This window comes from Periophthalmus magnuspinnatus, chromosome 22 (genome assembly GCF_009829125.3).
Source record: "Periophthalmus magnuspinnatus isolate fPerMag1 chromosome 22, fPerMag1.2.pri, whole genome shotgun sequence".
In the NCBI taxonomy this organism is placed as follows: domain Eukaryota; kingdom Metazoa; phylum Chordata; class Actinopteri; order Gobiiformes; family Gobiidae; genus Periophthalmus; species Periophthalmus magnuspinnatus.
The window spans coordinates 6,619,884-6,644,067 of record NC_047147.1 but is presented as its reverse complement, the minus strand read 5'-3'; the positions used below and the strand labels follow the sequence as shown (position 1 = coordinate 6,644,067).

The following is a 24,184-nucleotide window of genomic DNA, read 5'->3' as shown; positions in this document are numbered from 1 at the left end:
AACAATATTTGAACAATCTAGAGCAAAAATAGAAACAAAACTGGATTTAACTGTAGTAGGTGGTAGCACACTTAAAATAACTGCTCTTTAGAGAATGTATATAGACATGTGGAAGTAACATGTCACCCAAATGCGCCATTACCTCTTTACAAACCTATTATTAAAACACGTTTTTATGGCTTTTACTATTTTCCGTCTTTCAGCTCCTCTGCTCTGTGCTGGGGAGACCCTGAGATTGAAGGTTTGTGGTTTTGGGTTGGGCCAAAACTCAGGGTGGTAAAAAACAATCCCCATGTGGTGCAACCATAGAGAGCGCTGGATATTACGAGCGTCTAGTCCAACACCCGAACACATCGCAAAAACAAAGCACTTTTAGTTATTATCACTCTAGGAGGTTACAAAAATCTGCCGGATGCCATTTTTCCCACATTGCTTCTTGTTTCACTTGTATTGCATCAGATGGTCCAGCTGTGGAGGCGTACACAGAAGAGCTGACCCTGTTTCAGTCAAGCACGCGCAAAAAATCAAACTCCTAAACGTGCACTCAACTGGTCCTCATGCACGAGCCATAAGAGGACTCTGGAGAGTGTCTGCGTCTGTTTTTGTTTAAATTTGAAACTTGGTCAGTGGAACTAGCTGCAGCTTCATGGAGATTTCACGGGCCAAACGCCAACACACAAAAACATGCATTGTGCTAACTGTCGTGTGATGTCCCCAACCGAAGAGGAGCAGCCTAAGTTAACTGGACATGCTTTGCAATGTGTCCACAGTTTAAATTTAAAACTGCAGCATACAATAACCAATAGAGATGAAATGAACCAGGACTAAACTAGTACTGAACTGGAACAAGGCTATTCTGGGGTTTCAGCTTCTGGTTATATGCAACATTTTGTGGACTTCCCTTTCAAAAGATGTAATATTTTGTTTTAAACTGTTAAATGATATGACAGCAACCCAAAGTTCTCATGATTCTGAAACCTTTGCATAGGTCAGAAACAGGTTTATTACTCTATCCGGTCTAAATAAGGACTAAACTACAATATAATAAACTATGACTTAACAACTAAGACTAAAGCAAGTCTAAACCCTGGAAAAACAGGGTTAAACCAGGACTAAACACGACAAAAACAGATCTAAACAAAGCCTAAATCAGGTCTAAGCAAGGACGCAATCAGGTTAACTGTCATGTAATAACCTCAAGTGATGATTATCCACTACAGATGTAAGAGCCAAACTGACGAAAAAATAAACACGGTCCACGTCTCTCCTCTTCTTTTAACTGAAATCATATGTTCCAACCGTGTTCCCGTTGATTACATTTGCCTAATATGGTCATGTGTCATTACTCCACAGAGAGAGCGCGGACGGAGGGCGGCTCGCGGTCCAGGTCGAGGACAAGTACGTCAAGATCAGAAACTTAAAGGTTGGTATTACTGTTCACAGATGCACATTATAGTTTACTCTAATATTTACTGTTGAATATTGTGTTTAGTAGAGAGCGAGACCCATGCTAAGGCACTGACACTTGGTGGACAAGCGTGAAAATACTGTATGCGTTTTTACAGTGATGAAGGCTGCGTTTCCACAGATCTGAGCTGTAGCTTGGCCTGGAGCTGTTGACTGCTTGCTTAATATCGAACTGTAGAGCGTTATAAGCAGGTGGCAGACACTTTTAAGTTCGTCAGCAAAGTTAAAACTTACTATTAGATGAACCAACAACTCGACAAACTTCACAAATCATGTTTACAGTTATAATATATTCGTTTATTACAGAGCTCGTTCGTACCACTGCAGTATTGCTTAGGCGGTTTTGACACAGGGCTGGGCAAACATGGGAGTAATTTTTATCAATCAGCAGGATGTTTACAGCCTCAGATCAGCCTCTTCCTTCAGTGCTGTTTATTGTCAGTGTCAACCTCTTTCACAGCGTTGCACCGCTACAAAAACACCACCGTACCCTCCACTCCCACGTGTGCTTCCGCTGTACGCCTTCGTAAAGCAGATATCAGAGCTATTTGTAAGACGATGCTTTTACCAACTTGCTGCTGGGTCACGTGGTTGGTTTTTGATTGTTTGCCTCCAGTCACTCTCACCCTTTCTCAACCAAAGCATGTTCAACTAGTTTTTATACCAATATTTGCTATGATGTGGATCTTTGTGGAGAGCTGAGCGAGCTTTAGTGGGATCAGAAAATAGAGGTGAAGTTTCAGAATGTACTAACAACATAGTTTTAAGTGACAAATTGCATCCAACCAGGACTAAAACTTAAATTGCAGTTAGTGTTTCTCCTTTATTGACTAATGCCATTAAATTGTTTGATTTTCTTACTTTCTGTTGGTTAAACTTTGCGATTTCTGCAAGGCGACTACTGTTTAGATTTGGGGCTCTATGAAAATAAATGGAATTGAATAAAACCTGAAAACTAATCTAATCATAACAAAGTCTAAACCTGGTCTAACCCAGATCAAAAAGAGAAAACCAGGGATCTAAACTCGTACAAAAAACAGCTGTATTCATTGCTACAGGTCCTAAATGAACACTAAACCAGTTCTAAACCAGTTTGAATAAAGACTACAACCATGGCCCAAAGATATGAGTTGAAAAATAGTGGCAGATCTCTGTGTTTACAATAGAGTTCATAGTTAACCGTCGCTGTGTGTTGGGGGAGGGAGAGTCGGTTACAAATGATGTGACAGTGAGAAGCCACATCTGGCCTCCCTCTGCCGTGGAGACGTATCAAAACTCAAAGAAGCCTCAGGGAATCATTATTTATGGAAAGTGGGACAGTTTTGGGAAGGACCAGACACAGAGCAAGTACAGAGAGAGTTTAAAGCACAGTTAGGAGTCTTAAAAAGTAATGAAAACGTATAAAAACAACTCAAATGTGAGAGAAATAGGAAGCAAAAGGGGTTATCAAGGTTTGTCTTTTGTGTTTTGATGTTGGACTTGACTTGTGTGGGTGGGTCTTTATCATGTTCTGGGGACTGGGGACAAAATCGGGTCCCCATGACGTAAATCCCGTATTATTAGATTAGGAAAATGGCGGCGCGGTGTCTGAGGGGCTAGCACTTTCGCCGCTGAGCAGAAGATCCTGGGTTCAACTGAACATTTCTGTGCAGAGCTCGTTGCTTCCCTTGTCTAAGTAGGTTTCCCTCATTAACCCAAAACATGCAGAATAGGTCAAATCCTCCAGGTAAGACAATTTAAAGGATCAAATGCAGAGGACAATAACGCTATAACATTATAACGCTTTCAAGTTAACCGCTACCTTTTTAACCTTTTGATTGGCAATTCCAGGACTGAAATCACTCAAATGATTCTAGTGAAGGTGTATGGAGTTTAAAAACACAGTGGAGCACTTCCTGTATTACCACATGATGACATCACAAGGTGGAACAGAGTGTTTCAGTTTGAGAGAACAACGCAAGCCTAAATATGCAGGGTTTTTTGTGTGTTAAACGTGTGTGAATGAAACAAAACACAACTCCAGGTCTGTTTTTGATGAGGAAACAACATTATAACAGATCAGAAAATAGCGTCATACGTGCCCTTTAAGTTTGACATGGTTTAAAGTTTCAATATGGGTTAAAATAGGTTAAAATGGGTCAGGGTTTAGTTTAAAAGGTTATACTGTACATGTAGTAGCTATGGGTAGGATCAGTCTCCAAGAAATTAATGTAAACCAAAGTTATTTTACTAAAAAGCACAGAAAACCACCACGTCAGAGGACTAATGTGTCTCTTTTACAACTCAACCAAATAATAAAGTAATAAAAAACGCACCAAATTGTCCCACTGTCTATTAAAATTACATTGTATTATATGTTCAGACCACCACTAACTTTGACCTGGAACACCCTATGAGATCAACTATTATGGAGATGCTCTGACCTCCAACGATTTATGAACCATTCACAAATAGATTCATGCATGAGCCGCTCCCATGTCCCCTGAATGAATCCCTGTCAAGTGCAAATGATGTGCTTGAGTACGTCCAAAATCTGCTGTGCTGTTTTTTCCCCCCCACGAGACGCCGTAAGCAGAAAGTTGTTTAGCGCATATGAATCGAGGCGGACAACTAACCGTACAGACCGACTGCATTGTTAATGAATGGAAAGTGCTCACTGGTAAAACTACACCTCAGGAGGCTCATAAAAGAATATCTACAGAGTTTGGCTTTCATCCCTGGGATTTTAATAAAGCCCCTAATATCTCCTGGTCTTTGCTTCTATTAGATCCATATGGTTTTTAAAGTGGGACGATTCTGGTGCGTTTTTGACGTTTAATTACAAACTGAGTAATAAAAAGTTAAAGATTCACTGTGTAACTTTGAGTGAGGGGTCTGTCACCTGCTTGTTTCAATGGATATGTTTTGCATTTGCCTGGAATTTTTCACAGTATGACACTTAACTTCTCGCATTTCTTCAATTACGGGTGTTTTTATTGCTAAAGAAGTCCTTGAAAAACATGGATTGTTGCTTAGCTGGGTCGCCTCTCCACAGATGTGACCTGTAATTTGGCCTAGTGACCTGAAGATGACTAATAAGTTTACTGCTGTACTGTGAAACATTCAAAGCGAGTCAAGCTAAGTCCCACTGTGCACCTTTGACTATACGTGTTTATCTTTGGTTCTTTGTCGTTGTAGCTGGATGGACGGGCAGACGGTGCAGTGGATTCGAGGGAGAAACTTCAGGAGTTTGGTTTTGATTATTGCTTCTGGTCAGTGGACTCCGCAGATCAACACTACGCATCCCAAGAAGAGGTAACAGTTTCAAAGATGTACTGGTTAAAGGTGAAACTACAGACACTTTTTTCCAACGTTGTTTGATTATATGACCATAGGTGAATCAGTCATTTAGAAATTCACTATAGCTCTACTATGTTACCCTATATTTGTGTTTTATGTATATATTTATTGATTTATTTTATAGGGACAGCGCTAATTAATGAACACCCATAACAGTTACAGTGTAAATATGCCAGATTATAGCAAAGGTGCTCAGTTAGTAGAGAGTTTGTCCACTGATACGAAGGTTTGCAGTTCAAATCCCGCTCTCGACATAAACCTCATCGATCGCTCTGTCAGATCCGTTGACCCACAGGTTGACAGTGCAATTCCAGCTCTCACAGATGAATGTAACCCCCATTTGCCCCTGTATACATTGGTGTATGAACGTGTGTGTGAATGAGTGAGCTGTCATTGATGTAAAGCGCTTTGATTGACTTGAAGGTGGAAAAGTGTAAGAACGTGAGCATTTACCAACGTGCTAATTCCAATGGAGTGATAGGAATGTCAAAAAATGATAACAAAATAAGACAAATCAATAAATTAGTCCATAGTATTGAAATAAACATTGATTTTTAAAAACGATAGAATTCACACCCAGATTATCACCAATGGAAGTGGAGACGAACTGAACACTTTAGCCTGTTTCGTCAGTGCAATATTCTCTGCTGATGACAGTGTAGTATATTATGAAACGACATGTAAACAAGTGTTGAGATGGGATACTCAACATCCACTCGGGAAACCCCAGTGTACTCCAGCCCACAACAAGAACAACAGAGGTGCGTGCTGCATGTTTACGCTGCCAGCTCCACCAGGGACAGAGTATCTCTCCATCTCCTCCGAGTTTGGTCTCACTTTTCCTGTTGTAACTATGATTAAGCGATTAGGTATCCTGCTTTGGCTCTGATTACAGGGTGTTGCTGTAAAATAAGAAAGAAACTGCTGACCCAATGAATCAATATCGAGTTTTTTAAAGTTTAAAAGTTAGTGTATTATGAGAAAAGGTAAGATCATTTGTGTCATTTCCAAGCTGAGATAAATGACAAGGTTTGCACCAGGAAGAGGAGTATTTGCAAAACCTTAAATTATTTGTACATTTGTAAATTACTGCACATTATGGTTTTCTGTGACTGTCCTTGTTTAGTCTTTGGGGATAGCTACTATGGGCCTTAGGTGGAGTCATGTCAGTGCAGTGCTGTAGTGTTGTCAGGGGTTCATTTATCTTTATTTATACAGAGAGAGCACAATGAATCTGCTCAGGTTCTTCTCATGAGCGCTCTGTTAAAGTACAGAACAATACAAACAAAAGCCAACAAAACAAATAACCACACAGGTCCATTTAAAACAGGGCTGTCAAACACATTTTCACCGAGGGCCACATCAGCAAAATGGTTGCTCTCAAAGGGGCAGATGTAAACTAAATCTCACAACTTTTTAAACTTGTTAATTAACTGTTTCTGTATTTATACTTATTCAAGTTACAAATATTGCATATGCATTTGCCTAGATGTAAAAATATGTCTGTGTAACTGCATATCTCCTGATAAAATGACATTTTAAGACCATCATACTTTTTAATTCACCCTGTCGAGGGCCACATTTGGCCCATGGGCCTTGAGTTTGACACATGTGATTTAAAACATCAAAAACAAGAGCAGGTGAGATTATAAATGTTTATCACAGATTATTAACGTGCATTTGTGGCACCAGTAAATCCAGTTTTGTATGTTCTTGAAATACACTGCCTGGCCAAAAAAAATGGATTGTCCACCACAGAGTCCAGACCTTAACCCCATTGAGAATCTTTGGGATGTGCTGGAGAAGCTTTGTGCAGCGTCAGACTCGACCAGCATCAATGCAACAGGTGAAAAATTAATGCAACACTGGATGGAAATAAATCTTGTGACATTGCATAAGCTTATCCAAACAATGTCAAAGCGAATGTGTGCCGTAATCTAAGATAAAGGCGGAACAACCAAATATTAGTGTGTGACCTTTTTTTTTTTTGGTGGCGACTTTTTTTTTGGCCAGACACTGTATATTCCATTATTGGGAAGCAAAAGCTTTTTCCCCATTTCAGTTCTAGTTCGTCCAGTTTTTAGACGTAGACAATCACGAGATCTGCATCAAAGTTCAACAGGTTAGAGCGGCTATAAATTCTACTCCATTGTAAACACCATTTTGATACCACAGCACAAAAAAGTTTACATTTTTTGCCAACCCACAGACATGCGCTAATAGACATCATTATTCTGTCTTACATTCAATCACTAGAGGTATTTTTGTTGTAAAGTATCAGGGTATACTATGCTTCCAATTTAGTGAAATAGTAAAAACCATTGCTTTATTTTATACCCAAGAGTAAGACCCAAGAAAGTACCAAAACTGCAACAAACCCAGCATTTTGCACAAACTTCCCTGTAGGTTTTGGTTCACCCTTGTTTTGATCATCCTCTCTCTATGTTGTTGCCTCTCTGTTTGAAATCCGTTGTCGTCAGAGCTTTCATTGTCATTGTTGGATGTTTGAGAAAGACAGGGCTGTGGTCGCTGCCTACACGCTGCAAATCAACGCTCCACATTGCACCCTGCCTAATTTTTTCTCCCTATTTTCTGGCCGGGGCATTGGTCGCCTCTGTCCTCAGCAGAATTATGTCCAGTCAGTGCGGCCCGGTTGCTACAGACATTCCTTTGTTGACCCAGAGAGCGGAGAAAGAGCGGCATTGTAGCCTCAAGCTGTAGCCCATTTAAATATGACCCCTTTTTTCGTCAATACAGCCCAAATAATTGTCTCTTTAACACAGCCAGAAGGAAACGTGCACGTCATTTTTAACTCATTATGCATTACAGTTGGAATTTTGAATAACGATTTTGAAGAGACCACCCTCCTCCAAGGCAGTTTCTTGCTGTAAAAGAATACAAATGTAGTCAGTATTTTAGTATTTTTTGTAATTTTTTTTGCACATAAGTGACCTTTCTCAAAGTTACATGCAAATTACAGCTATCATTTTGAGACCTCTATTGCTAACAGTCAAAATAAACCCAATAAAAATGGAAAATAATTCAAAAATATTTCCGGCTACAGACACCTTTCCTGAAAACCTTATGCAAATGTAGCACTATTCTCCAATCTGACTGGCTTACAAATATGATCCGTAATTTTAGACAGATCATAACTTGCCACTCCAGCTAATACTTTTTAATAGCTTATAATGAAATGAATTAATGCTCAAGTAATTTTGTGGATCTCAAGCTTTATCTTGCACATGCATCATATTTTTAGAGTATATGTTTAGCAGGAGCCATGGAGCAAAAAGATGTGCATATCCTTCTCATGAAAACTTACACACTGCGTCTTTAAATAACCACGTCGTCTACATCTTCACACCTGTTTTTACCCTCTTAAACTATGCAAACAAATCACACATTTTACTGTAAGGGACAGAGACATGGTTAACCCCGAGGTCTGTTTTCCTCTGCTCCATGTGAATCAATTTGAATGCCACCCGTGGGAGATGCTGCTGCTGCATCTTTAAACTGGGAAACTTTTTTTTTTTTTGTTGTCAAACTTTTCAGAAAGTTTCCAATACTCCAACTTTAGTTTATACTTTTGCTATATTACAAATGAAGACTCCAATCATGAGCAGAAGTTTAAGAATTTGGTAAAGTAAGTCATTATGAGATGATTTTAGTCAGTTTGTTTGGCAACCTCTGTATTTATTTATTTATTTTGAAGTTATTATTACTATTAAATAATACATTAAATAAAAATGGGGATAAAAACAGAAACTAAACTTAAATATTATGTCTCCTGTAATATAAAACAATGATATTTTTGTGAAACTTTCATATGACATATGTATAAAAAATAAATAAATACGTAAAAATAATAATAAAATAAATAATAATAAAAAAATAAATTAAAAAAATTCCATTTCAAAACACGTCCAGGTCACTACTCCTGGATTGACTAAGAGAAAGAACATTCTGAATCTTGGTAAAGGAAATTAACTAAAAAAGCTGAATATATTTTGTTTGCTAAATAATTTTTGCTATATTATATATTTTTACCTCCGAATGATTTGCTTTTGTCATCATGAAATAATTAAATGGAAAAAGGTGAAGTAATACAAATTAAATCATAATTTTTGAGTCGATAAAAACAGTTTTATCTAATTTCTTCACTTTCTATTATTCAACTTCTATTCCTCTCAGCTCTTGGTCTTGACTTGATCCTGATTAATGTGGTTTTGACATTAGCCGTTGCTTATCGTCTTACACACTGTGCGTTTAAGTGGTTACACGTTTTACAACCAGACGGGTTCATGCCAGTGCAATTTGGCTCAAGAAAAGTATGCACGGACCGAGACCCCCGGGACTTGAGCCGAGTAGGAAAAATGTGTTGGTGTTGTATTCCCACAGTTTCACCGCCTCATTTTAAACCATCACATTAATGTTACTCCTTTCATGACGACACTCACATACGTGCACTTTTACTGTATGTTCAAATACCATAATGGGGTCAAGTGCTCTTGCCAAAGTTCATTTTTTTCATGGTTTTATGACTTGGAGCTGTTTGACATTCAAGACTTCATAGAAAACCCTCTTTTTATTCTCCTCACTGTGTTTTGCCCTTGAGACGATTGGCTGAGCTGTTTTTGGGGAAACTGTATCTAAAACCAAACCAACCACACCCCACTACCCCCAGGAACCCCCATGCTCTGCCTCTTTTCTTTTCTCTCTCTTCTACACTCTCCCCTCATCTCTCTCTCTCTACTTCTCGCCCAATCTCTTCTCACCCTCTCCTCCTCCCCTCCTCTTTCTCTTCCTTTCCCTCCAATATCTTTCTATCTTTTTTCTCTCTCTGTCTTCTATGTGTTCTCCATCTCTCCTTCACCCCCTTCCTCTTTTTACCTCACTCTTCTTTTTACCTTCCTTTCTCTCCTCTATGTTTCTCTCTCTATTTTACCTCCTCCTTTCTAGGTCTTTCTGACATTGTGTGTCTCTTTCTTTCTTTCTTCCTTTTTCTCTCTTTACCACTCTACTTGTCCCTCCCTCCTTTCCTTTCTCTTCTAATCTCTCTCCACTTTAATATCTCTCTCTTGCCCTCTATGTCTCCCCCATCTTTCCTTCACCCACCTCCTCTTTACCTCCCTCCTTCACCCTCTCTTTACCTCCCTCCTTCTCCCACCTCCTCTTTACCCCCCTCCTTCACCCTCTCTCTTTACCTCCCTCCTTCACCCACCTCCTCTTTCCCTCCCTCCTTCACCCACTCCCTCTTTCCCTCCCTCCTTCACCCACTCTCTCTCTTTATCTCCCTCCTTCTCCCACTCTCTCTTTACCTCCCTCCTTCACCCACTCTCTCTCTTTACCCCCCTCCTTCACCCACTCCCTCTTTACCCCCCTCCTTCGCCCATCTCCTCTTTACATCCCTCCTTCATCCTTTCTTCACCTCCCTCCTTCTCCCACTCTCTCTTTTCCTCTTTTTCCTTCTTAAAAAGGAGAAACATTCCATCAGGTGTGCACTTCTTGGACTTGGTCTGTGTTTGTTAATTGAATCCAGCTGTTGTGTTTATTCAAAAACTGTGGCACTTTAGTCTGACGTGCTCCTTTTGTTTTTGAGTCTTGGGCTAATGACTCGTTCTGTCCATTTGTGGATGTTTGAGGATTTAGAGAGTGAGATGAGAGTGTGTAACATTTATTTTTGAACAAGGGTAGAAGCTAACATCTATTTATTTAGATGCATTAATACTCGATGTAGATTTAGACGTTTATTGCTTAATCCTGCCACACACTACAGTATCACTTACTTGATTTTGGACCAGATTCAGGATCCTCATATGGGTTTTTTACACCGCAGTGCTCCTCGTGTGTAGTGTCCGAGTGACTATGAGCTGCTCTCATAAATTCATCACCATGGCAACCACGTAAGCCAATAAAATAGAAGGTCTAGGGCAGGTGGAGTGACGGACAAAGAGGCGCAAGATACAAACTCAGGGAAAGGCAAAAATAGTCCACTAAACAGCGCTTTCAATCCAGTTCGAAGTGTTCTTTAAACGTAAAAAAGCAAGATTAGATCCTCACGTGTGTCTGTTTACATCCACACACTGAGGAACAGGTTGATGTTGCTGCAGAATCGCGATAATGACTCTACCTCCTGTGTCATTTTATCACCAGCCTTTTGTGCATTAAAAGTATGAATCTGAACTATTGCACCACATTTCACAAACAATAATGCCACAGTTTTGACTAAACTATATGTGCAATGCTCTGATCTTTTCACACTTTAGAGTCGTTTTACTGTAGACATGAAACAGCTGACGCGAGGTGCGCTCACAACTTTTAGCTTGTAGTGTGTGGTTTCTTCGCTGCCGTATCTCGCTGCATCTTTGTCTTTGTGCTCAGGGATTTAAAATCGTAACTGATTCTCTTAGCATCTCTGGTCTGCGCTTTTTGTTGCACTTTAAAAAATCGCTTAAGACGGAAAAATCCTGTAGTGTGCGGCGGTCTTGAGTTGGAAATGTTTTATTAAATGGTAGTAGCTGTACTGTAGTGTCACTAGTACACATTCTACTGGCCAATGATATTCAATACAGATGGAGACAGCTAAAATTAATGTAGTTTTTATTGTAATGCAGTGAATTTTGGGTCGAGTCACTGATAGATTAACGTTGCTCGCTCCAAACTGATACATGTAGTCCCTGAATAGAGTTGTACACATCAATCCCGGGTGACTCTTGATGAAATCATGAACTATTGATCGGAGAATTCATCTTGTTGTCAACGCTACTACTAGAAATGATCGGGTACAGTTTGATTAATAAGAAAAACTGGCTCTTTTCCCCATCTGGGACAATGACATCATCACATTTTTTGAACTTTCAGCATCACTTTCTGTAGTTTTCTTTTATTTATAATAGTGTTTTCACATACTTTTCCTCCTCTACATTTGTAAACTAGACTGGAGTAGATCCAGAGGGAGAGGTGGTCGGCTGAAGCTCCCCCCAGCTCCAAAAGTTCTGCCAAACTCACAGCTGCCCCTCCAGGACTCGTCTATCTCCAGCAGATTTCAGAACAAACACGTCACTGCTCTGGACTCAAATGTGCTCTTGTTTTATTGTCATGGGGAGTTCGAAAGATGGGGGTTTCCTGTTTCCTCTTTACTGTTAAACTCAATTTAGTCCTTTGTATGGCAGCGCAATTTATTAGACCAACCATGACTGCTACTACTACTACTACTACTACGACTACTACTTTCAATTTAATTCATTTTTGTAAAGCCCAAAATCTCAACAGCAGTCGCGTCTTAGGGCTGAACATCATAATTGATTTAACGGAACAACAGAAAGCTAGAAAATCGATAATGAAACAGAAACAGATGAGCGAATTAATCAGCAGAAACCGAGCAAATTTATAACAGTCCCAGAACATCCCCTGACCTTAAACCCTTCTTCTTCGCAAGGAAAAACTCTCAAAATCCCAGTGGGGAAAAAGAGAAACCTCGAGGAATGCTCCTTAGTCCACTTAGTAGTATAAAGTTTTGCAATGATAAAGCCATGATTGATCTATATACATATCTAACTATATATTTTGTGCCGTATCTCCCCGCCCCACATTCAGCGTTATTTGTATTACAAGCAGAAATTTTGATTACGCTCCCAGTCCCACCCCGTGTTTCTAGGTTTGTGTGTCAGTGGAAGAATAGTCCCACTGTGATGGATGGGAGGAGGAATCATCTCTAACTGCACGTGAGAATGCAGCGCCCCCCTCCTCTCCTCTCGCTCTCCTCTTCTCCTCCTCCTCCTCCTCTCACACATGTGCAGCCTGCTTCACATTAACTACACACAGACACAATGCGAGTACACGCTGTCGACAGAGAAATATGAGACCGGTTCGTGCACATACAGACAGAGCACTGGGGATTTTTTTTTTTTTTTTTATCTAAAGGGACCAAAATGTAGAAGAGGTTGAAGTGTGAGGATGGAGAGCAGTATGATAAATGTCACGCTATCGACAAACGCATACATTTCAAGTGCGATTGTAGTGTCACAATATGGGCAATTTTATCAAACACAGTTAAAAAAAACAACTGTTAAATAGATATATATTTGCAAATACTTAACGCTGGTTGTGCCATTTGTTAAAAATAATGCAGAAATATACATTTGTTTGTAGTGCTGTTGTCATCTTTTTCCTTAATTCAAGAAAAGGCAGATTTATAGATATAAATATACACAACTTTTATTAAATATTCATGTGTCCAGTATGATTATTCACAGCTGAAGCCAAACCTGATGGCTGTCCAAAGTACTTTTCTTGGTACAGCATCTCACCAATGAATCAACATGTTTGTTCAATTATACATTAGTTGTAGGAAAATGGACCTGGGTTTTGTCACACTGTCAGTGCCAAAAATAATCTGATGGTCTACATAGAACTTTGTGAACATTGGCCCGTTTGCGTTTTGCATTGACACCCCTGGTCCCAGTTCTGGAGAAGTAATTTCCAGCCGACTCTGGGTCTTACTGGTCCTAAAAATGTGTTCTGTGTAAGAAGCACAGTCCTGCATGCTCCTGATAGGGCTGTATTTATTTGTTTAAAGTCTAGTCTTCAGCCAACTTGATTCATGCAGGACAAAAGTAGGTTAAGTGTCCAAAAATGTTCAACTAACAAGTGTATGATTCAATTAACCCAGTAAATAGTACTTAGCGAGAATAAAAACCTGTGTAACTGCTTGAATGACAACTCTGGTTTATGTTTCAGCATCATCTAGTCATAACTTCTAAAATAATGTCCAAATCTTGATATTTCTAAAGCAGTAAAACAGATAGCATAGCAGGAAAGTACGTACTGTAAGTTGATCTAAAGCACATGTGTCAAACAAAGGCCCCCGTGCCAAATGTGTCCCTCCAAATCATTTTATGTGGCCCTCGACAGGGTAAATTAAAAGGTGTGATGGACTCTAATTTTTACCAGGAGATATGCAGTTACACAGCCATATTTTTACATCTTGGCAAATACATATGCAATATTTGTAACTTGAATAAGTAATAAATTCACAAACAGTTGATTAACCAGTTAAAAAAGTAGCTAGATTAATTTTACATCTGGCCCTTTGAGAGCAGCCATTTTGCTGATGTGGCCCTTAGTGAAAATGTGTTTGACACCCCTGATCTAAAGTATTGCAATTATAAAAGAAAGAATATTAGTCAAGGATAAAGTAGTATAATGTGATAAGACTTTAAAACTGCTCTTGAAAGTTCAATTTAAGTTACTCATTAATCTGTGTTCCATGAGTGGCCCCTTTTGTTTTGCACTGCGATGTCCTTATTAGTTTTTTCCCCAACTTGTTTATTTCTATGTAAAGTCCCTCTCTGCATTCTCTCCCACCCCTCTCACTCTTTCTCCCTCCCTCTCTTCTCTCTTTCTCTCCCCTTCAATGATAATTTGACCTACAAATTCTGTCCAAGTGTGACAAATGAGCGCACTGTTGAACTCCAGCCAGCGCTCTTCCTCTGCGGCTCCCAATTTACAGCTTGTGATTCTGGTGCCTGTCTCTGACCCCTCTCCCCTCGTCTTTGCCTTCCATTTGCAGGTCAGCTCTCCTATAATAGCCCTCACAAATATCTTCTGCGGACGAAACATCTTCTCCAATGACATTTTTTCCTAAACAAGAGAATGCACATTTAGCTCAAGGCAGTGTTGTTGTTCTAACCCATTTTAGAGAAGCGTGGGACAGGAACTGAGGGACCCTGTCTGTCCTATGAGCAGCTGCAAAAGACTTTAACAAGACATATTGAGTCATTGAGTTTTTGTAAGCTTTGGATTGATTTGGATGTGTTTTTTGTATGGTAACACTCCAGATCTAGTAGTACATTATAGAGGAATTGGTGACTTTCATTGACCCCTGTATTTCATTACACTGTATGCCTTTGTACAGAGTGGCCCAAAAGTCACTGACAGCTGAAAAAAATGCATAACTCTTTTGTTCTAAATTTTTTTCATTCATTTTTTCAGAACGTTTAGAACTACTCTTCCGACATTAATATGAGCAAATTCAGCACCGAGGAACGAACCCTCATTGTACAGTGATACTTTGAGTCACATGGGTCAAATTCGACATTTTAATACCAGAGATGCCCCGAGCGTAAACGCCATTAAAGGAATAACAAGTGATTTTCAAAGACAAGGGGCAGTATGTGATCTCCACAGACCTGACTAGTCCCGATTTCTTCCTATGGAACAATCTTAATGAAAAGGTTTTTGTGAATAAACCTCAGACAATAAACGACTGAAAACGTAATCGAGGATCAAATAAGAGACATAAGCCCGGAAATGCTGAAAATGTGATGTAAAGTGTGTTGGATCGGACTGTTCAGTGTGAAACCAAAAATGGTGGACACTTCCTCTAGTTTAAGTAGTGATAAGTTCAAGTGTAAGTGAACAATTATAACCGTATATATTGCCAACAATCTCAGAACGTTCAGTTTACCTACTGTTAAAATTTGGTGAGTTTAACATAAGAATTATAGGAGCGACTGCAGATTTAAAAGTGTCAGTGACTTTTGGCTGTCCAGCAAAACCTCATACTGAATAATTGTAAAGGGCAGACGGTAATAATACTATGTCAAAGCTCAACTAATGTCATACTAAGATCTGATTTGTATTAGTAGTAGCAGTTGTGTTACTATTAGTAGTTGTTTCATCAGTAGAGATGGGACCATAAACAATAATATATATCATTAATCTTGTTTATCATGGTAAAAAGGGTAGAGGGTAGGTACAGTAATCATTTGTGGGACATTTTATATAATCCTGAGAATCGACAACAAAGATAATTGCCATATATCACCAGAATGTGCAGAAAAACCTACTTCTCCATGATGATCCACTCTAGATCTTTGTTGTTTTCAGTTAAGGCAAAGTACAAAAAATATGGAACCTATTCATATCTATAACACTTTAATCTGTAAGCAACTTTAATAATTATTGTGATATAATCGTTAAACGCAGTTATTTGGACCATGATAATCGCAACATCAAATTTCAATATCGCCCCCTGCTGGTTCACCTGGTATTGCAGTAGCAGAAAGAGCAGTGTGTTTCTGAGTGATACGTAGATCTAATGATGTTTTACATTAAAAATAGTAGTATAGGAGGAAGAGTTGGAGCAGGATTAGGATTAGTAGTTGTTGGTGTATTTGTACTTTGATAGCAGATGTATCATTAGTAGTAGAATTGTACTTTTTTTTAATCATAGTAAGCAGTTGTGCCAATAGCAACTCTGGCTGCTTACGTAATTGCAACTGTAATTAATTTGTTTTCTACCTTTACTTCTTCTCGAATTTTACTATATTGGTTTTATGCAGTTGTACTTTGTGTTGTAACCTTTGTGATTCTTTGCACTTGGACATAAAATGTGGTCTCACTTGTTGCGTCAGCCTGGCAGCAGTTACAGTTCGAGCCTTTTAAATGTGGCAAAGTGCTTGACGTTGTTTTTTGGATGTCCGCCATCTCCCCTGACAACACGGGCACACACTACATGGAGAGTAGTGCGCACCAATCCGTGTACAACCAGCAATTCCCATTTTCCAAAGCCAGTGATTATATCCCTTAAATCATTACAGATGTATTACAACATTTGTTTTGCACCCTGCATGCCTCTTCATATCACTGCACTTTCTCCTACATCAGCTCTAATCTTTTCTAACGTTTCAAATAAACTTTTTTCTACTTTTTGTGGCCAAAGCCAACAGCACATTTAAGCAAACCATAGAGCAATTTTATAATGTGCTTATTTGTCTCAGAGCCATTAAAAACGATTTGCTAAAACAATTCTTCAACTTTCAACTCTTTTTACTTTGTTTATCTGAGGTTGACAAGAGGAGTAGAGCATAATTTGTATATTTAGGAGAGATTTAAATGTGTTCTCTTGCCTCTCGTTGGAGGTTTGATTCCCGGATTGAGTGGGGCCTTACTGTGTGGAGTTTGCTTGTTCTACCTGTGTCTGGGTTGGTTTCCTCCATCAACCTTAAAATACATACTTGGGTAATTCTCTAGCAAGGTGTTCGTGACCATGGGTTCCAGGCTCTGCAGTCCAGTGGCAAAGATGGGTCAAAGGGAAAAGGTCCCTAATGACACTATAATAAACTACACTGACTGGCCAAAAAAACCCAAAAACGGTCCCACACTCTAATATTTGGTTGTTCCGCCTTTAGCTTTGATTACGTCACACATTTATTTGTGATTTATTTCCATCCAGTGTTGCATTAATTTTCCACCCAGATGTTGCATTGATGATGGTCGAGTCTGACGCTGCACAAAGCTTCTCCAGCACATCCCAAAGATTCTCAATGGGGTTAAGGTCTGGACTCTGTGGTGTACAATCCATGTGTAAAAATGACGTCTCATGCTCCTGAACCACTCCGTCACAATTTGAGCCCGATGAATCCTGGCATTGTCATCTTGGAATATGCCCGTGCCATCAGGGAACAAAAAATCCACTGATGGAATAACCTGGTCATTCAGTATATTCAGGTGTCAGCTGACCTCATTCTTTGAGCACAGACTGTTGCTGAACCTAGACCTAACCAACTGCAGGAGGCTCGTACCTATTTGCTTAGTTAAATCCAGGTGGCGACTTTTTTTTTGCCAGGCATTGTATTTATTTAAAGGCGCTGTACCTGATTTTTACAGCCTTAAAAATGTGACAACAACAACAGAATTCAACGGTTTGCAGTGATCCAAAGTTGTTCCTCACTTACCTTTCCTTCCATTTCGAGCCTCCTAAATATTCACAGTGATGAGTTTATGAGCACTTTTCACAACATCTCGACACCAAAGCTAACAACAACTAGCACGCTAACGGCACACTTTCTGATTCCCGGACAATAAAACGATTTATAATCAGATGTAGACAGTACTCAGCAGACTTATTTTGACCTCAAGTGCTGCTTTTGCAATATGTCTACTGCGACAAGGCCGATTTAGCTCAAATACTTAAAAAAAGTCGGGTCAGGCCCTTTAAATACTCGTTCTCACTTCGACATCTCTACTACCGCTCGACTTTATCTACTTTACCTCCTGCGTCTCCTTCCTTTGCCATATTTTGCAACGTCTGGATGAATCTGACCTGCATTTCCCGCCAAAGAAAAATGTCTATATTTTGCCTTTCCTCTCTTATTGTTGCAATGTTTGTTTAGCCTTTTTCTCCAAGAGGGAAGTGGACTCTGAGGTCTTTGTTGCTTCTGTTTTAGATGCGGTTTCCTCTGTAGTTTATAGGGCGCACACGGACTCGATGCCAGATACACTCTTGCGCATGCAGTATTTTTCTGGACAACACTGCAAAACGTAAAATCGAAGTTCAAAATGTACTTCAATTAAGAACTTTACTTTGATTTGAGTAAATTTCACTTGACAAGTATAATTATCTACCAGTCGAACAGGATTTTTGTACTTCAAGCTTCCATTTGTAATTATATTAGCCAGTTCACCTCCTGCATTCTCACATATCACCACTAGAGGCTATCTACGTTACTGCTGTCTGATAGTGCACCAGCTTTGACCTGACAGAAGACCAGAGAGATGCAGATGGTAGCTTTAAAACATGGAAATACATCTTGTTACGCTAAGAAAAACAACTCTACGCACTTAAAATGACAATCTAAACCTTGTGTTGCTTGAATTAAACAAAATTCACGTCATGTCGAATCCGCTGAAATCAACTAAAGTTTATCCGAGTAATTTGAACGTACCTAGGTAGTACTTTTTACACTGAAGGTCCCCTATGAATTGACCTGTTTAGTCTTTCCCTCCAGTGGATTTTAACCTCTCTCCTCCAGTTTAAAAATGAGACGCAGCCATTTTGTCTTGAGGCTGTTTTTGTCCTGCTCCATTTGATCTTGGGAGTATATTATCATTCCCACAATACACTTTGGCCCTTACCTCACCTTCGTGGCTGCAGGGTGCCACAAACAGGGAAAGTACGGACAGATGATCCATATTAAGGTCTAATTTCAGAAGCTTTGACTCCAGTGAATTGGACTAATTTTGTGTGACATTACTTCTGTAGTATTTTCGAATATGTAATGGTCTGGGGGATGTGTAGAATAGCAACGTTGTAAAACTTTGTGACTTTGCGAAGTTTAGCTGTCAGCAACTAGATAAAATCCCTCAAATAACCAAAAAACACTACCAAGGCACTCACTCTATCTTGCAATTTTATTAGAGTGGTCAGACCTAGAGCTAAACCAGTAACATTCAAGTTCATGGTAAAAGCTTGTTTTATTGTTAATTATTAAAGAAAATATTATGTTTTTAATGTTTAGATGGAGATGACAGTCTAGGCCCCGAGTTGCAATGTTCCAAAATGAACAAAAGTGCATGTTTAAAGGAGCATTGCGTAACTTTTCTGGTGGAGAATAGTAAAACTTCATTCTGCTTTACTTCATTCAATCAAATAACTTTATGTGTTCGCATGGGGCATTTTAAAGGGCAGAAGTGGCTTTAAAAACACCCACATTCATGAGAAAAAGAACACAGAACACAGAAGAATACACACATTTTGAGAAAGTTGAACTCTGACAAAAAGCAACAAAAGTAAAAAACAATAGCAGAGATTGAAGTTCAAAGGTGCAGCGTTGACAGTTGAAGCGCAGTTACTTTTTTTTTTTTTGCGCCTTTGAGACCTCTTCCATGTTGTATCCTCCAAAGAGAGAGACTTTTACAGGGTCATCTTAAGCTGAAGTGGTATTGATTCTCTGTTTGGGGGAGTGGAGGTGTTTGTGTCTGTTTTTCACTAGTCGGACGAGGACACGACAGAGGAGGCACTACTTTTTGTCTTTACTCTTTGAGATCGCATTCACCGGACAAAGCAGGGGGCAGAGCCTGGTGGTCTCGACTCCGCTGCTAGGTACACTTTGGCATTTGCAGACATGGCACAATTTATGGCTATTGTGTAACGTCAAGACACAATTCAGTATTTTTCTTTTATGTTTTTACAAATATTTAGTGACAATAACTGAATTTAATTAGCTCTAAAGTTGGAATTCTTCACTATCGTCTTCCTGCGTGTAAAAACCCCCAAAGATTTTAAACAATATCACGCTTTTTAAGTTAAAAATCTTTGTCTACTTGTTCATTTTCAAAAATCCTTCCGAAATATAAAACGATTTCCCAGTGTTTCCTTACTCCCTACGTGTTTTATCTTTCCTGCCCCCTGTATTGATTTTGATACCATAGCCACATAGATTTAAAACACCCTCTTTATCCTCAGCGAAAAACATCTTTTTGTGGGTTGAAATAACAGTGTGCTGAGCGTCACTGGCCCAGCGCTCCTGAGGTGATTTACGAGGCTGTTGCCCCCGACAGCGAGAGGGTGGTGGAGCACTTTTACTAGCGGCACATGGCAGCAGCTCCGCGCAGCCCCATGGCTGACTGGAACGTGCAGTTAACTTTAAGAACAGGATATTGTGTCTCTGTACTTAATAGAAGTTAGAAGTTAGCCTATTGTTAAAGTAATGCAGAATTGAAGATGCGAAATACATTGCCTGGCCAAGAAAAAAGTCGCCACCCAAAAAAAAGGTCACACACCCTAATATTTGGTTGATGATGGTCGAGTCTGACGCTGCACAAAGCTTCTCCAGCACATCCCAAATATTCTCAATGGGATTAAGGTCTGGACTTTGTGGTGGACAATCCATGTGTGAAAATGACGTCTCATGCTCCTGGTCCACTCTTTCACAATTTGAGCCCGATGAATCCTGGTATTGTCATCTTGGAATATGCCCGTGTCATCAGGGAAGAAAAAATCCACTGATGGAATAACCTGGTCATTCAGTATATTCAGGTGTCAGCTGACCTCATTCTGCTGAACCTAGACCGGCCCAACTGCAGCAACTCCAACATGTTTGATTAGTTAAATCCAGGTGGCAAATTTTTTTTTGGTCAGACAGTGTAGTAGCCGCAAAAGTGTAAGGAGATGATGGAGCAAAATACAGAAAAGTGCAAAGAAAAGACGTCAGAGTTCAAAATACACTCCTTAACTACCGCTCGTGATAATGGCGAACACAGTAAACATGATTTGTTTGTATTTATTTTAAAAGTTATTAAATGTGTCAAAGCTAAGAACATTTTCCTTTATCTGTCTTTTAGTTTTCATGGGGTTGAAGTTGTGGAAAGAGTAAAAAAGAATAAATATTGGCAGGAGGCTCGTACTTATTTGCTTAGTTAAATCCAGGTGACTACTTTTTTTTGGCTAGGCAGTGTACCTAAGCCTAGTGTTCATTCAAAAGTACTCCGATACTATACGGTGATAAATGTCTGTAGTTGTTGCTCCACAGATCTTACCTGTAATATTTTTGTTTTGGCTGTCGCATTTCTATGGATGTTTTGCATGCGTTGTCCGTGATATACAGTAAAAAGATGAAAAATGCTTCCACTGATTATGAATTCCAGCTTTATTTTATGACAGTACAACATTTCCTGAAGTAATAATACACTTTTGTGCATTTTTCGTATTTTCTATACACCTAATTTTGTGTCTCTTATCTTATAAATAGGGAAAACGTCTTGCTCGAGGACACAAAAACAGTATAGACTTGTTCGAGCAGGGTCTGTCAATATCCCTACAATCTTTAGATCCCTTCTGGAAAAAGGCTGAGGTTAAAAAATCCTACGAACGACAACACAAAATGGCACCACACACTTGATAACGATAGTCAGCACTGTATTATTAGTGTATTGTGAGTTATTAAGTCGTTTTTTATTGATTCCATGTCTTCTGTTGTCTTTATAATAGCAGGAACAGCTTTATAGTCGTATGAAAAGTAGATTTTTTTTGTCACTCAAGTGAAGATTTAATCACTCCCTGAGAAACTTGCTCAATATTAACATCTGCACTCAGGTTTGCACATGGCTTGTCTTTCCAAGCTGCTTTCACAAGTCCTGAGTCTCTTACATCAACTTTCAACTTCATCCAACTCAAACCTGTTCCCACCATTTTCTGAACCCAAAGTATACACAGGGTTTACCCCAGCATCCCTCCTCTCCTGACAGTGGTTGGTAGTCTCACACATGGCGGTATGTTGAAAATACTCTAGCCTTTGATCCTGCTTCTTTGGCCTCTCCAGGCTGTGTACTTACCCACCGGTGGACTCTGGGGTCTGGGCCAAAGTCTGGAGGTTCAGGGGGGGTGTGGTGCTCTTGCTGATCTCAGGTTTGTGTTATCGTTCTGGGGGGAATGTGCTGCGTCTCGGGTCTGGTTCGGATCAGGTTCCAACTCACCTCAAGGTTGTTTTTGTGTTAGCATTTAGGTCACGGTTTCTCAGGAATATTCTTTTCCCATTTTTGAAGTTAAAACATGAACAATAACAAGTAGAACCAGTCAAAAGGGTTACATTAACAACCTTTTTTAATTCTTCTAGTCATAGCTGAACTTGAATCTTGATCTATATCGGGATTAGTGAAAGATGATACAGATTAATTCATTCTGTTTTAGAAATCTGTATTCACTATCAACCATTTTCTTTAGTATCTTAATCAAGTTTAAATTTGCATCAACATTTTTCAAGGTGGGCTATCTTTTGCATGTTTTTTTTTGCATAATAAATGTGTTATTTTCTTACCTATGCACAATTTTCCAAGCTTGGGACAGGCACAAAAAAGAAATCTGGCTTGTGACTTTTTCTGGGACACAGTACACAGCAGATGAGAAAAGTATCTTGCGTTGAAACAATCCACTATCCTCATCGTCACATAGACAAAAGTAGGATCGCTAAACTGTGGGAAAACCCAGACAGTTTACCATAATACGAGCACAATTGTGTATCAGTTATCTACAGCTAGTCAACATGATCCTCAATGTGACGGGAGATGTTGTCTTTGATTACGTTTTTCATAATAGCTACAGTTTGTTTTTACGTAACGTGGGTACCTTTTACATAACCTGGAATATGTTTTCTCATCGGTAGCAGTTTATGTTTCTTATCTAGAAGTGAGATATGAGGCTCAAGAGGCGTGGAACTGTAACTATTAGTGTAGAAGTTGTGAATGTACCTGTTTTTTATGTTGTCAGATGTGTTTTTTTACTTGAAAGGTACACTATATACATTTTCTCCACTATTTACTTATCTCAACTGATATTTTATTACTTTGCCTGGAATATGCCAAAGTATATTTGTGTATCTTCATTTATTAAAGTCCGATATTACACAAAATGGACTCTTCTGACCTTTAAGCCATGTTATAATGTTGTTACCTCCTCCAAAACATACCCACAGTTGTGTTTTGTTCCATTCACACGTCTGAGTAACCCTTTATTACTGGTCTGTCTGTATTTCCAAACCTCAAAATACTCCTTCCCTCAACCTTATGATGCGATAACAGTTACCTTTTACCTTTTAGTTCAGTAGAGATTGGCAATTCCACAGTTGAAATCATCCAAATGTTTCTAGTGAAGGTGTTTGGAATTTAAAAACAGTGGAGCAATGCCTGTCTTACCACATGCCATCACAAGGTAGAACAGAGGGTTTTCCATTTGAGAGAAGAACTCAGCCTAAATATGCAGGGTTTGTGCGTTAAACATGTGTGAATGAAACAAAACGCAACTCCAGGTCTGTTTGTGATAAGGAAATATAACAGGAAATAGCGTAATATGGACCGTTCAATACACAGGTTGCTGAAAAACCACAGATCTGACCTGTAAGTTGGCCTGTTTTTCTTCATTTAGACATTTAAAGTTGATGCCATATTGTGGACAATTAAGCAGAGCAATAACATTTCCATTGAAACAAGCTGGTGACAGACCCTCCACCAGATAAATTACATTAAAACGAAGCATTTTTGTCAGCATTTTCCAATATTTTCTGCTGTCGATCTTGAAAACTCGATGTTATCTCTCATTGAACCACATGAAAACAGCCATTTTCAAAGCATTTATATCTTATTATAATGGTCTTACTTTCAAATACACGGTCTTATTAGCTCTTGGACTAAATCTAAGTGATTCTAATATGGCTTGTTGCTAATAATCTCCCGTTTTAGTCTCAGCGATGCGCTAAAGCAGAGCAGAAAAACACAGGGCCTCTTTAGATTGTTTTGAATGAGACTCTCCCCAATCCCTCATCTCACCACAAGCTTTTAGCAGCTACAGTTTGTTTTCCTGGCCCACTCCGCTCTGGCCCGATCGTCTTGTAGGTCTCTCATAGCCTTTTGGAGATGTTGTTTACGTTGAGAATTAGCTGACCTCCCTGCTCTGGAGCCAGGAAGCATCTCTCCTTCCTCAACCCTGGGTCTGTGCCAGTGTATTGTAACGGGGCAGACTTGTGTTGGAAAAATACATTGAGATCAAGGTCACAGGGTTGCGCTTTAAAAACTCTCATCAGTCTTTCTTTGAATGCTG

General features: G+C 39.3%; 1 protein-coding gene across 1 annotated transcript in view; it reads left to right on the top strand.

The window, feature by feature from the left end:
- LOC129456155 (stAR-related lipid transfer protein 9-like) overlaps positions 1 to 24,184 on the top strand; it is a 49,949-nt gene that overhangs the window by 1,752 nt on the left and 24,013 nt on the right. Inside the window, exons 2-3 of the mRNA XM_055231257.1 lie at positions 1,354 to 1,423; positions 4,645 to 4,761. Of these exons, the coding sequence (XP_055087232.1) occupies positions 1,354 to 1,423; positions 4,645 to 4,761 (187 nt within the window). The remainder of the gene's footprint in view (positions 1 to 1,353; positions 1,424 to 4,644; positions 4,762 to 24,184) is intronic.